General features: G+C 41.2%; 1 protein-coding gene across 6 annotated transcripts in view; it reads right to left on the bottom strand.

Moving 5' to 3' along the window:
- SOX5 (SRY-box transcription factor 5) overlaps positions 1–14361 on the bottom strand; it is a 300676-nt gene that overhangs the window by 12959 nt on the left and 273356 nt on the right. For all 6 annotated transcript variants that reach the window (XM_073621454.1, XM_073621453.1, XM_073621455.1 and 3 more), the window contains one exon: positions 9230–9387. In XM_073621454.1, coding sequence (XP_073477555.1) covers positions 9230–9387 — 158 coding nt within the window. The remainder of the gene's footprint in view (positions 1–9229; positions 9388–14361) is intronic.

The raw sequence follows: 14361 nt of genomic DNA on the forward strand, positions 1-14361 counted from the left end.
TTTGAAATGTAAAATTCCATGACTATAGTCTGTATTCACAGAGGTGGAATTGTATTAATTCCTATGATTTAGAAAGTGAAGACTGACATGTCCTCCATATTCGATTAAACAGGCACTTCGATCCCTCACTATGGTGGAGACCGATGAATCACATTGTTACAATCAGTCTTTCTGCCTCTTGCAGAAACTTTGAGGACATCCAGGTAGAATGAAGGACACCTATCACTGAGTCATATGTCATCCAAGAAATTCATTGTGTCACGTCGATTTAGACACCGATCCGAAAGCCAATAAAAATCTGTTTAATGTCTTGTAATTGGCAGGCAGATTCGACATAAAGATCAGTAATTAGTTATGGGTGGCTCAGGACGCCCACTATGAAATCACAAGCAAATATGTCTGATATTGTGGCAGCAGCTCAGCGGAGTCACCAGCTGTTACAGATCAGAAGGAGGAAATGTATGATGTGATGTGTCGCTACAGGGATGGTTGGAGGTCTCACATAACACATTGCAGGAAAACTGCACCAGTCAGCCCAGACATGAGAAAATAATACTAGGAACAGGAAATCATCCAAAATACTCATATCAAGGATGGCAACAAGACCAGGAGGAACCAAAAATAAATAAAAATCACAAAACTAGAGAAGACAAATACCACAAATATACAACTCCTGTGGCAAGATTTCCCTGCAGCAGTTTGTGTCTCTGCCTGTCCCGCACTGATGAGATTTCCCTGCATTAGTTGGTGTCTCTGCCCCTCCCACAATGGTGAGTGTTTCTTGCAGTAGTTTGTGTCTCTGCCCCTCCCACAATGGTGAGATTTCCTTGCAGTAGTTTGTGTCTCTGCCCCTCCCACACTGGTGAGATCTCCTTGCAGTAGTTTGTGTCTCTGCCCCTCCCACAATGGTGAGATTTCCTTGCAGCAGTTTGTGTCTCTGCCCCTGAGAATAGAAGACTTCTCTCTGGCTACAGGAAATATTTGGGAGGCTGTAATTTCTGCAGTCAGGATGCCCAAACTTTTGCGCATTTTATGTTTCTATTTACAATTCTGCTAATATTCAGTATATAAATAGTAATTACGTATCAAATGATGACATGCGTTTGTCAGTTCCTTCAGAAATATGTGCACTAATTATCACTTCAATTTAGACTCCACCATTGAGGTGCTCAAATGTCTTTATCTTGCCACCAAGCAGATAACATTGATCTGACTAGAACACACCTTTATGGAGGCACTCCGCCATTCTGTGCGCATAACTTTGCTGAACGGCCGTTCTGAAGCATTTGGAACTCTCTTCAAAGAGCGGCAGATATGGCCGCCAAGACTTGTACCTTCGGCGCTCCTCTCCTCCAAGACAAAAGTCACCGGAGGAGTGAAATGAAACATATTGTGCACTCTCGCTCGCCGCTTCCCTCTTCCCTGATGGCGCTTTTATAACTTTCTATTATTCCAGTAAAAGCTGTGCAGACGACAGACCACCAGAGAGGATGAAAAGACCTTTTGAGGTTTTAATGATTAATTAGTTATCTTTTTATTACTGCAGAATGAAGAAACGACGGAGTGCGTTAACCCCCCTCCTCCCAGTATCTGGAATCTTCCACAGATAAAGGACTATAATCCTCCCACTGTATCCAGATACATTGTTAAATTACTGATGAGTGAGGCCTCTGTGTGGGCTTCTGTGGGGCGCTGAGGATAATGGTGAACCCCCTGTTTTAGGTGGTGACTACTGTAAAGTATATGTGGTGGAAACCCTGGATTTGGATGGGCTTTCTACAAAAAGCGGTTGGCCAGTGCAGTCAAGCCCAGGTACCCAGTGTTGTGTGTGCCAGTCCTACAATACCATGCAGTAAGTGACCGTCTATCCGCAGCAAGATTATACGTTCAGGAAAAAAAAAAACTCTTGCATGACCACTAAATGACAAATTATTTTATAAGTGTCTAGATAATGTGTGATTTTTATTTTGTTTTTAATCATAAAATTACTGCACACACAGCTGGGCACACTCTTTGCCAGAAGATCCTGTACTGTCAGACTAACAGGCCATTTAACACTTTCCCCATCTGACCACCAGGGGTGCTCCACTATCACATTACAGGGATTGAGATCTGCTATATAATGCATAAAGACAACCTATTATTTTTTTTTATTTTTTCAAACAATGTACTATATTATAACAACTTAGTAAATATTAACATTTATAGTCCCAGACAGTGTAATAGTAATAACAACAATGTGTGAACTGATGTCACTGGGTCAGTGTTCTTTGTACAGCACTGTGGAATATGTCAAAGCTATATAAATGAATACTAGAGATGCACTGAAATTTCGGCGGCCCAAACAAATCGTCCAAAAATGGTGCTTTCGTCACTTTGCCGATACAGAAAAAGAAGCCGATAATGGCACAAAAACGCAAGCGATTTTGCCATGATTTTACTGTGCTTATGGGATGTTTTTCATAGGTCATGTGACTCAAAAAAAGGCAACAAAAACAACTTGCTTGCTGTGTTTTCAATGCATTTTAACGGGGAGGCACGTTTCTGATGCTTTTTTTTTTACCTGACCAAAAATGCAGCAAACAAGACTTTTAACAACACAACAGAAGTGCAACAGACCAGTGTGAAGACTCACATAGAATTTAAAGGGATGCAAAATTCTTGAGCTTTTCTTGTGCTAAAGTTGCCAATAATGGCCGACAATAAATTCATATTTATTTATATTCATATTATAATATATATATATAGTAATAATATTCATATTATTAATTATTAATATTATTATTAAAAAGTCAAATACAATGCAATTATATATAAAAATATATACATATAAAATATATACATATTTTTTAAAAACCTGTAATTTTCGGCCAAGTGCATCCTAAATGGTAGGTTTCCATTCAGTGCACCTCTAATAATAATGTGTGAGGGCAAGCTTCTCTGGTGCAGAGACTGAGTGTTTTCTGTACAACACTGCGGAATATGTCAGAGCTATATAAATGAATAATAATAATAATAATAGTGTGTGACTGTGGTGAGGACATTAGAGTGTAAGCTCCTCTGGTGCAGATGTGACTGGCTCAGTGTCCTTTGTACAGCACTACGGAATATGTCAGAGCTATATAAATGTATAATAATAATAATAATAATTGACTGTGGTGAGGATAAGCTTCTCTGGTACAGAGACTAATGTGACTGGATCGATGTTCTCAGAATATGTCAGAGCTATTGAAATGTATAATAATTAAAGTATGTGTGGTGTGCATCTTTCTCAAAGAAGTAAAATGTTGTTAGTTATTGCTTTATTTTTCTAATACAATATAACAGTAGTATAATACAATATGTACAGATCCTTTAGAACACTATAAAAAGTTACGAACCTACGATTCAGAGAGAAGGAAATCATTGAATCTTTATTATTCTATTTACTGTACATACAGTATATAATTCTACTAAATGTGTTTATTATTTCAGTTGCTGCTGAGATATTACAAGTCTGAATTAGGCGACAGGCGGACCCCTCAGACCTCTGGTGTGTTTCAGCAGCCCTGACCTGAAAGAGTCAATACAATTTTTTTTTAGTGTAACTAAAGTCCTGGCAGGAAATAAAATGAATGTGGTGACTGAGCCTCTGCTACAAGTTATTGCTGGGCTGCCGCTTATATCTTTACATTGCTGTCATTAGAAAAATAAAATTAAATCATTCTCGAGGCCTGCACGCTCACACATAATCAGTCTCTGGCGTGCGTGGGCTCTCATTAGTTGGAACTTATGGCATGATGAAAAACGAGGCACAGCGACAGGGCTGCGACGTACTTTACTGACCATCTGTGAAAATAGGTCCACTGCCCATCGGAGGCGCACAGCTGTAAACGTACGGGAGCGGGAGGCCAATGAAAGAAGCCAGCCTCCAAGTCAGAGAAACATCTCGAACTATACGTGGCGGTGTTCTTCGTATGAGGGAAGGGAGACTAGTGGGAATCAGGGTCCATCTTGCGCACACCTCCGCAGATGGAGTCCTCTGGCAGCCGCCCAAACAGTTAAAATTAGATGGAAACAGAGCGTTGGGCTTCAGACTGTCAGGAGAATAGGGAAAAAAAAATTCTAAGCTGTTCCACTTATCTTCAGGCCAAATAATCGAGACATATCAATGCTGACAAATATTTATGCAGCCTGAGAAAGGGAGAATGAGAAAATAGAGATTGTTCTGTAATTTTCCCGCCTAGAGACCAAATCTGCAATAAAAATAACTTTTCTACTTCACAAAATCCCCTTGTTGGAGTCCACTGAGGGACACAGGATGTCATCTACTGTCGGGTTATGCTTCAGTAGGCGGCAGTAAAACTCAACAGTAGATGACTTTCAGTGTCCCTCAATGGGCGAGAAAGTGATAAAATCTTTATTTACAGAATATCTGATTGGGTAAAGGAACCCTCTTGCAGAATTTGGGCCAAATCTGTTTGGCGTTTCAGATGAACAATCTTTTCCATTACATACAATTTGTCTTTCTCTGCAGAAAATCAGAATATCGCAATACTATGCAGGGTAGTGTCAGATAAGGATGATAATAAGATTTGCTCTCATCTTAAATTAGCCAAAAACAAACCCAAAAAAGAAATCGGTTTAACGAGAAACAGCCCACAATCCCAGTTGTTCAGAATTTTTTTTGTCCCTGTGAATCTGCTGTGATTAGAAAGTGATCTCTTTATTCACGATTTTATTCATGATTCACATAGCTTCTCTTAAGCCTGCAAGACATGGCTCGAATGTCACCCGATTCTTGCTGAATTTGAGCTGTGGGTGGCCCTGTCAGCATAAACCAGCACAAAAAATCTGTGCGAATACAATAGCTGGCAGGAGATTCCTCCAACCATGCTGTTCAGTGTGAATGGAGGGATCTACTGGATTGCTCTTGTTCAGTAGGAACCGGCTGAGATTCGAACCGTGTATGGACAGCCTGCTGGTTTTTACCTGCGATTATTGCTAGTGGCCTTTATAGCCGCTAGCGATAATCACTGTCTTCTACCGGCAGGGATAGCTTCCAAGAAGACAATGGCTCGGCAGGAGGGATTCCCACATCAACACGGTCTGTGTTGGTGAGGGAATCGAATTTCTTTCCTGCAACTCGTAAATTAAGCTGGGACTCACTTTCTTAACAATGAATTTGATGTCTATCAGACATCAAAGAAGTGCAAAACTGTGAGAAGATTTTCCTGTAAACTCTCTAGAATGACAAATAGCATCTCTCCACTAACCTTGACTTATAATCCCACTTATCTCCGCAAGGCTGCATCCCCAAACTACTTTCAGCTGTGGCCAAAATATTTTGGCTGCAGGATTATGGAGGTTTCAGAATCTGAGAAAAAATAAATTCCTGCAGAGCAAAACTCCCTTAACATCACCATTTACTTACACGCCCCACCACCCAGTACTTCCTTCAAATTGCAACTAACTGGGATTAGTTGAGTGAGAGTAGTTTAGGTAACAGTGGTCAGTGACAAGTAAGCAGGAACACATACTGGTAACTAAGAGAACGGGCAACTGGCACAGGAACGCAAGCTGATCTGGAAGATTAACTACCTGTACCATGACAGAGCCTCTCCACATTATTATAATGTACTCCTGTCCAGGGCGCAGCCTGTCAGCCCAATTACGGCCCCCTGTCTGGATGACTGCGCTGTAACGGCAGTTAAACAGCACGCTCCTGGGGTCGCCCGCAATTTCTGAAACTTCCGTACCATGAAAAAAGCTTTTAATGGGCCCCTACACCCAACCACGAGACCCTCTCTGCAACTACATAGGAGTCGGGTGAAGAGCGGCTGTCTAAAACGATTTGGTTGGTTGTCACTTGATAATTCCCAGTTAGCACGCGGGGAAGGGGGGGGGGGGGGGTAAGGTTGCCTCTGCTCTAGAAGATTAAAAAAATATATATATAAAATAATAAAAGCGGCTACAGATGCTCTGTGAATGCAACCAACTGCTGCCCCTGTGGATGAATTCAAGGCGCTTAACAAATAACGGCAATTTAGCTACGCTGCCGAAGAACAGCTCCAGTCACTTTACATTAGCATCTGGCTGAGCATTAAAAACCTTTTCTACACGGGGAGCAGCAAAAGAGGAATTTCTGCTCCGAGCGCCCTTTCAAGAATGCTTAAATATTTGAATATAAATTCCTTTGTGCCTGTGATCACGTCTACCGCTGTAATACACTGTTTATACGGCCCGCTGCCCGCACATGTGAGCACCTACAAGGCTTACATCGTCAACCTGCGAAGTACAGGAAGTCGATAAGCGGTTCTAAGTGAGCACTGTGCGGTCTGCAGTGCCAGCGCCATTCCTGCTCTACACAGGGACTTTAACCTGTTGCTGACCGCCCCGCATACATATACTGCACTCCTACAGGTGAAATCACGTACCTGTAAGTGATCTTTACTTCCGGGTTTGATTGGACAAAGCAGGAGCCAATCAGCAGGTCCAGCGGACCCGCCAATTCTTCCCGACAAAGGTAGAATGGCGGTCTGCTTTTGTAAACAAGCCAAATCGCCATTCTGTGAGAAGGGAAGACAGAGATCCTGTGTTTCTGCTAAGGAAGAACAATGATCTCTTTTCCTACAGTGCAAGCACCCCCACGCAGTTAGAAAGCGGGGACACATTTAACCCTTTGATCTCCTCTGATGTTAACCCCTTCCCTGCCAGTGTCATTCGTATAGTGACCATGCATACTTTTTAGCACTGATCACAGTACTGGTGTCACTGGTCCCCCAAAAAGTGTCAGTTTGTGTCCGATATGTCTGCCGCAATATCGCAGTACCGCTATAAGTTGACGATCATTACCATTTCTAGTAAGAAAAAATAAAAAATTTATTAAAATTCCATAAAAATATCCCATATTTGGTAGACGCTATAACTTTTGCTCAAACCAATTAATATACGGTTATTGGGAATTTTTCTAACCAAAAATATGTAGCAGAATACATATTGGCCTAAACTGATGAAGACATTCGATTTTTTCTTAAATTTTATTGGGTGTGTTTTATATCAGAAAGTAAAAATAAGTTTGTTTTGTTTTCAAAATTGACAGTCTTTTTTCGTTTATAGCGCAAAAAATAAAAACCGCAGAGGTAATCAAATACCACCATGCTCAGTAATGTGTCAGTGTGTTTAACACTTCCAGGTATTTATAACCTCTCACAGAGATCACAGCTCTTCCCTGTCAATGCTTTCATCTGCTTTTCTCTCCAGAAGGACAGCATCAGATTTTTCCAGGCATCATCCAGGGTCACCATCTACTTCCTGGATTTAGATGCCGGCTCAGAGATTAAAGAACCTTGTAAATCCTGGTGCTTGTGCAGTTCTTTGCTGGTGTTCACAAGTGTCTGACACAGATCAGCCTTTGCAGCCTCATACCTTGTGGCTTGCTACAAAGTTACAATGTTGCAGTCTGATCACTGGAGGAGAAGGGACATAGGAAATGCTCCCTCCTGTCTGCAGCAGACTGATGACATCATCTCAGCCTAGGCAAAGCCACTGACTGGAGCTCAAGCTTTTTAATGATAAAAGGTGGAGATTTTCTGAAAAATGATACTGTTGCTGAATATTGCGGTATGTCAGGGATTTATTAATGCAGACTTGGAAAGCTGCACTAAAGTCCACTTTAATGTTACAGCATATTTCTGAACTTACATATGACACATAATTTACAGCACCAAGTGATGATACTTAAGTTCACTATGCGGACACTGCCATTCGAGTCCGATGTCCAAGTCCCAAGCGAACGTAAGCTTGTGACTGTAAATGTTAAGCTGACTGTTCCAACCTGGAAAAAGATTGTTACCATATCTAGCAGATAACGGATGACCAATCAGAGTACTTGGTGCCTGAGATAAACGTCCAAACAGTCCAACATACGTATCCTTACAGTGGCCACAAACAACAACATGAAGGACCGTATCATGCAGGTTTTCTTTACACGGAGCCCGTATACTAAAATGTTAGGGTAAAGCCATGTTAATAATCCTGCTGAGATTGAGAAATATTTACATATGATGTCTGGGGGATTACACAGAAACAGGATTCAGTGGGGCCCAGAAACTGGGGAATGTGAACATATATACAGACAGATGTCTGAAACAGGAGAGGATCTGGCCACAGCCCTTACCTGAGCTTCAAAAGAATTAACTGGATCCCATTCTTCCCCACAAAGTCCGAGCCCTGTGGACAGCAGCACCCAACCTTTACCCTATGTCCCCATACCTCTTCTCTCCTATAAACACCACTGCCCTACTTCTGCATATCTTACCACATATCCCCACCTCCCCTCTTCATTACCCTACCAGCTCCCTCCACCAATCCACCCATACCTAATCAGTGTGCCACTGTACATATAATAATCTAGCTTTGCACCTCTTCTGCAATCCTGTATCCCAAAACGTCTCTTAAAATGATTACCGTATGGAGACTTATGTCTCTTTATACTATATGACCTCGTTCCTAAGAGCATCCTATGTATGCCCATTTGGTTCTTGGTTAAATTTTGTATTGCTGTTAAAATCTCTGGAAAAAAACATTAAAAAAAGAGGAACTGGCCATATCAAGTGAGCATTTACACGATGCTTAGAAACTTGTTCAGAATCTTGAGAAAAAAAACTTTTTATAATTATTTAAATTGGGAGGTGAAAAGCTTTGCACGATAAAAGCCAAATCAGTTTAACAATAGAAATGCAAATTGAACATCCATCCCTCACATCAAAGTGTCTTAAACTCTGATGGAATTTTCGCTGCATCTATCCTGATGTCAGTCCGTCCGTCGAGCTCCACGTCTAATTAATATATAGCTGTCATTAGCTGAGAGGAGTCAGCTTGTAATAAGTTTGGGTATTTAGTGGGATAACACAGCTTGTCAGGGTGGCTATAGAATGGTGGCACGGCCCCCTCGCCGCCTGACATATCGCTGCGGTTTAAGCCCCACCAGAGATCAGCCAAGTACCGGCTAAGCTTCTATTCCTAGAGAGGACGGCATTATATCACAAATCCCCCTCTGATCTCACTAACATGCCGGCTTTTCTCTGAAGCAACCCAGATATTTCAAAGAACTCAAAGCGTCCAAAAAGAACCATAATTTGTAATGGCAACCAGTAATGTGGGGAATTAAGTGGCAGATTTTGGCTGCAGATTTGCACAATGTGATTAAGTTGAGTGAGGGTTGGAGGAGGCTCTGATCTTCGCTCACCTTCTCTGTCCGGCAGTTGTTGAGTGCCGCCACCTTTCCGTCCAGAGCTTGCTGCTCCCGTCTTAGTTGCTCCTTCATCTGCCGTGCTTCCTGGATGGCCTTTGTCACCGCATCATGATCATTTAAGTACCCCGTCGACGTAATGGAGGATAAGATATCTGATGAATAGAAAGTAAGGGTTAGAGAGAGTTTTTTTTTTCCCATGAGTGACATCACTGCTCTTTAGATAGAACATATATTATACAGGAGTAACAGCACCCCTCTCCAGATATGTTATTTTATACAGGAGTGACATCACCGCTGTCCAAATACAAGTTATATTAGGAAAGTAGTGATGTCACTCCAGTATAATATAACAGGTATCTGGAGTGTGGTGATGTAAATTTTATAATAAATCCAGAGAGCCGTAAAGTTATATGCCACAGCAACTACATCACCGTTCTCCAGATATGTTATACAGGAGTGACATCATCACTATCCAGATAGAAGTTATACAGGATATAATACAGGAGTGACATTGTCCACTCTCCAGATATGTTATATGTTGGATGTGTGCAAAACAGTATGAATCAATAAGTCTGTGTGGAAGGACTTAATGAAAAACAGACTAAGCAGGAAAAAAAAATGGATTTCTGAATTAGTCACATACTTGGAGTCACAAAGACAATGAGCAAAACTTTCCCTTTTTTATGCAGCAATTAATACCCACTCCATTCTGGCGCTCTGTGGCCCACCCTACGCCTCGCACCATGAGCTGGGCCCAGGAGATTCTGCTGAAACGTGCTACAGATCACTTAGGATGAATCAGCCGCTCTCCAATCTATTCATACACTGAGCTGTCATCATTTTGTGACATGTCAGAAAACAAACGTGAGCGAGGAGTAAGAAAACAAACAAACAGATAAGAATGGCAACAGAGAGAAAGTGCATCTCGAATCGTCGCCGAGGCCACAACAGATGGGGGGGGGGATTGTCGACAGAAGGCAGCTGCTAATCGCACATAAAAATGACCGGCTTGCCGGAACACGTTCTGCAGATTCCAAAAAAACTTTACAACCTAATCCATTTTTAGAACAAAAAACATCTGGCCCGTAAGTCCTTTAATCTGCCAAAACACGCGATTAAATCCCATGATTTGTTGAAAAACACTGAGATTAAAGAAAGGGAATCTAAAATGGCTAGCTGCTGCCTGCCCAATGTGTTATTAATACTCTCCCTTTGTGTCAATTATAAAAGTCGTGTTTGCAAAGAGCCTTGCCTAATCGCATCAGATTACACCATCCTCGGCTGTATTACCGGGAACCTCTATCTGATCCAATCGCTGCCAAAAACATGAACAGAAAAAAAAAAGGAAAAACATTGTCTCGATGATTTAAAGATCAATGAGCGGAGAGGAAAAACCGGTGTCAGATTAGTTGAGCTAAACCCCGCTGCAAGGACTTTTCTGCCTGCAAGTTTCACAACGCTCGCACAAGGAGATTCCAAGCTGCAATGAATTAAATCTTTAAGAAGAGAAATTAATCTGCTCGACTCTTAAACAGATTTGTGAGAGGAGCACAGAAATAGAGGAACTAGGTCGAGGAGTTTGGACTCGCCGTGAAGTGTCTGAGATGCAAGGGGTCATTAGTACAGATGTCAGGCAATCCTAGCCTGTGGTTCCAGGCTCTCCCAGGGACCCTCTGGATTCAGCACCATGGACAACGACTGATGCACGGCTAATCTCTGCACCCCAACATTCCCTGTACTATACACATCATCTGAACAGGCAGCTAAAAAAATTTACAACTCAAGGCCTAAGTTTGGAGATCAGTGTAATACCTGGCCATGGCAAGAACTTTGGATTACAGTGCAAAGAAAGTGTCAAGAAAGTACAAGAAAAAGAATCCCAATAGAAAACTTATCAAAAAACTGAATATACTGTCTAACTTGTGAAATTTTTATATTGGATATTTTCTGCATTGTATTTAAACCCAATGGGCTTGAAGATCTCTTTATCTACCCTACCTTTGGAGGGTTATTTTGTTCCCTGTCCAGCTTATTCCATTGTGACAGATTATACAAAGTTTGGGATGGTGGAAATGATCTGTGAAAATTTGCTTGAAGTATACCTAAATACTTATTTTTTTGTTACCGATTAAGTATGACATGTTTAAACACTTGCCAGTTTTTATGCCATCTATTGGAAAGATTCCCCTTCATTCCTGTCCTGTAGACACAACAGGAAATGATGGAAATACCCTCTTGAATGGTGTCCTCATTGGAAGATTTTCCTTTATTCCTTTTCTAGTGACAACTGTCCAGGGATCCAGCTCTATCCTCACCCAGGTCAGTTCTAAGCTGGTCTTCGGATCCCCGGTGCTGGCATGTTTACTGTGGGAAGCCGGCTGTGACCCCGATATCCCACTACCCATGTGCGAGCCGTGCTGCGCTTACAAATGGTCCTGCAGCCTCCTGGGACCTGTGATGTGTCTTGGAAAAATGCAGGCAAAGAGAGGGAGACTAAACGTTCGCTGAGATCACCCTAATAAATTATTATGTGCCAAATGTGGTAGAGGGGGAGGGGACAAGGACATAAAGCGTAACTTCCCCTATTGTGTGAAGTTCCACTTTAAATTTTGAATTTCACATGGCATTTTTTTTTATTTAATCAGATAAATAAACATTTTTGAAAAGTATGTTTTTTGTTTTATGAAACATGCCTATAAGAACAAAATATACTGTATATCAAAGTGTGGGCACTGAAGATGGCAATTAAGTTAATGTATACAAACAGTCTAGGAAAAAATCCTGTAAATGTTTGCTACAAAATTATGAGAATGTGGATCTCCACACTGAACTTAGAAAACCATTAAATTTATTTGTACCCTTCAGGTATTATCAAGTCCAACCATTCTTTTGGATTTCAATAAACATAATCCAAAACAGTGTGATCTGTCTATTGATGCGTTTCTTAACACCAGGTACCTTGTCAAAAAAGTATGGCCTAGAACTACCTCCAGTCGTAGGGACGTTGACTTGAAAATACCAGGGATTATACGATTTGTAATGTGTTATCCATTCTGTCCAAGCAGCCCATAGTTTCTGGAATTTTAAAGGACAACCTCTTCTGTTGTCAATTTGCGGTGCATTTATCCCAACCATTCCTTGACAGTATGAAAGACCCATTTTCTGGCAGTAAAGGGTGCCCTTTTTAGAGCATCTATAGTATGTTTGTCCATGTTCACAGAGTCAATATATCCCATATAAATGTTTACAATAATAATATTATGTTGCACAGTAAATACGGTATTCAAGGTTTGGATTATACAGTTCCAGTATCTGAATAGCTTGGGGCATCTCTAAAGGAGATGAAGCATGTTGCACTGATCCCTGCCACATTTGACACAGTTAGAATCACTATGCAAACCTAGTTGAAAAAGGAATTTAGGTGTACAATAATCTCTATGAAAAATTAGTCAGTCTGTTAAGAGTGTGATAGCGACCCTCTAGGAACCACATCCAGTATCTCCTCCCAGTGATCTGCAACTTCCAATTAAATCACTTGCTGTCCCAGCCAAAATGGTGACCAGGACAAACCGAGAAGGTGAAACTCCCCAGCAACGACAAGGACAGCAAGTAAAAAATGACAGAAGACTTAACTCTTCCCCATTCCATCCAAAATAAAAAAAGGATTTGGGCTTTAAAAACACAAAGTAGAAATAAATTCATTTTTTTTTGGATAGCGTAAGGGAAGGTAATAACCCCTGTTTTTTGCCATCTGTGTCCCATTGGGGAGAGTTGCCTTTATTCCATGGGCAAAATAGGAAGGGGGAGGAAATCCCTCCAAATCGAGGGAATCCCTGGTTGTCATCAGAACTATTATGACCCACTGGAAGAATTCCCTCTCATTTCTGTCCTGGTGACAACCCTTAATTTAAGTTTTTCTTTCACTTTCCCTCTTGGTAATGGAATGATAATGGAAAACAGGACAAATAGAGAGGGTGAATCTCTCCAACAGGGGGCACAGACAGCAACAAAAACTTGACAGGTGTTCTAATCCCTCTCCACTCTATTCAAAACAAAGAAAATGTTTTGGCTTTCGGTATACTTTAGGGTATTTCTGGTGGCAGAACATACATTTGGTATAGGAGCTTATTAAAAATGAATATGGGGGAACGGGACGGGTGATAAAAGCTAAAAAAAAAACAAGACACTGCAAATCATAGAAACCCCTTACATTAGTGATCAATGTAGGCAACAGATCCACATGCCACTGCTCTTTCCTCAAGGAACCCCTAACAACCCCTGGAAGAACCCTGGTTGGAGAAGGCTGTGCTAAACAGATGGACCTGATTTCAGAAAAAAAAAACTGTGTACCCAGCTATCAAGGAACATAACACAAAGTATTTTTTGGAGGCTTTAATGTGACATTAAAAGGAGAAGAGGACTGGAGAAATGCTTCCCCTGCCTGCAGCATACTGATGACCACATCTCAGCCTAGGTAAAGTCACCGGGCTTGAGCGCAAGGATGGTTTTCAATGATAAAATGTGTAGTTTTCACAAATAGAACGCTGTTGTATATTGTAATGTCAGACATTATTTTGTACAAACCTGTATAATTATTGTTCCCTTTATTAGGGGCTGAAAATATGTTTAGCCAGGGATAAGACTCAGCAGTAAAAACTTTGAACTAGTAAAGGCCTAAATAAAGGCTTAAAAGGATAGTTCACCTTTACAAAAAAAACCTACCTATACAGATAAGGGGCGTCTGTAGATTAAAACAAACTGTGCAGCTTTGACTAAAGATGAATGATACCTTTGCTTTAGGCCATTTACATACCTTATGAAGCTTGACTGGAATACTCCCAGGACGTTGCTAAGTAAGGCCTAGTCACTGCTCATCTCCACCATCACAGGAGTGAGCTCTCAAATGCTGAGCTCAGAGCTACTGCATCAGGGATAGAAAGAGTATGTGAGGAGGTTTGAATCTGAGAAAAAGCGCACTCCTCCGATTATGGAGGTGATTATGGAGGTGAGCAGTGACAACTAGGCCTTGCTTAGCAAAATCCTGGGAGTACTTTGCAAAGTCCTGGTACTAGTGATACTAAAGTATTTTTTTTTTTCAAACAAAAAGGAGGTTATACTTGTTGTTA

Source organism: Aquarana catesbeiana, linkage group LG03, assembly GCF_042186555.1.
Source record: "Aquarana catesbeiana isolate 2022-GZ linkage group LG03, ASM4218655v1, whole genome shotgun sequence".
Lineage (NCBI taxonomy): Eukaryota > Metazoa > Chordata > Amphibia > Anura > Ranidae > Aquarana > Aquarana catesbeiana.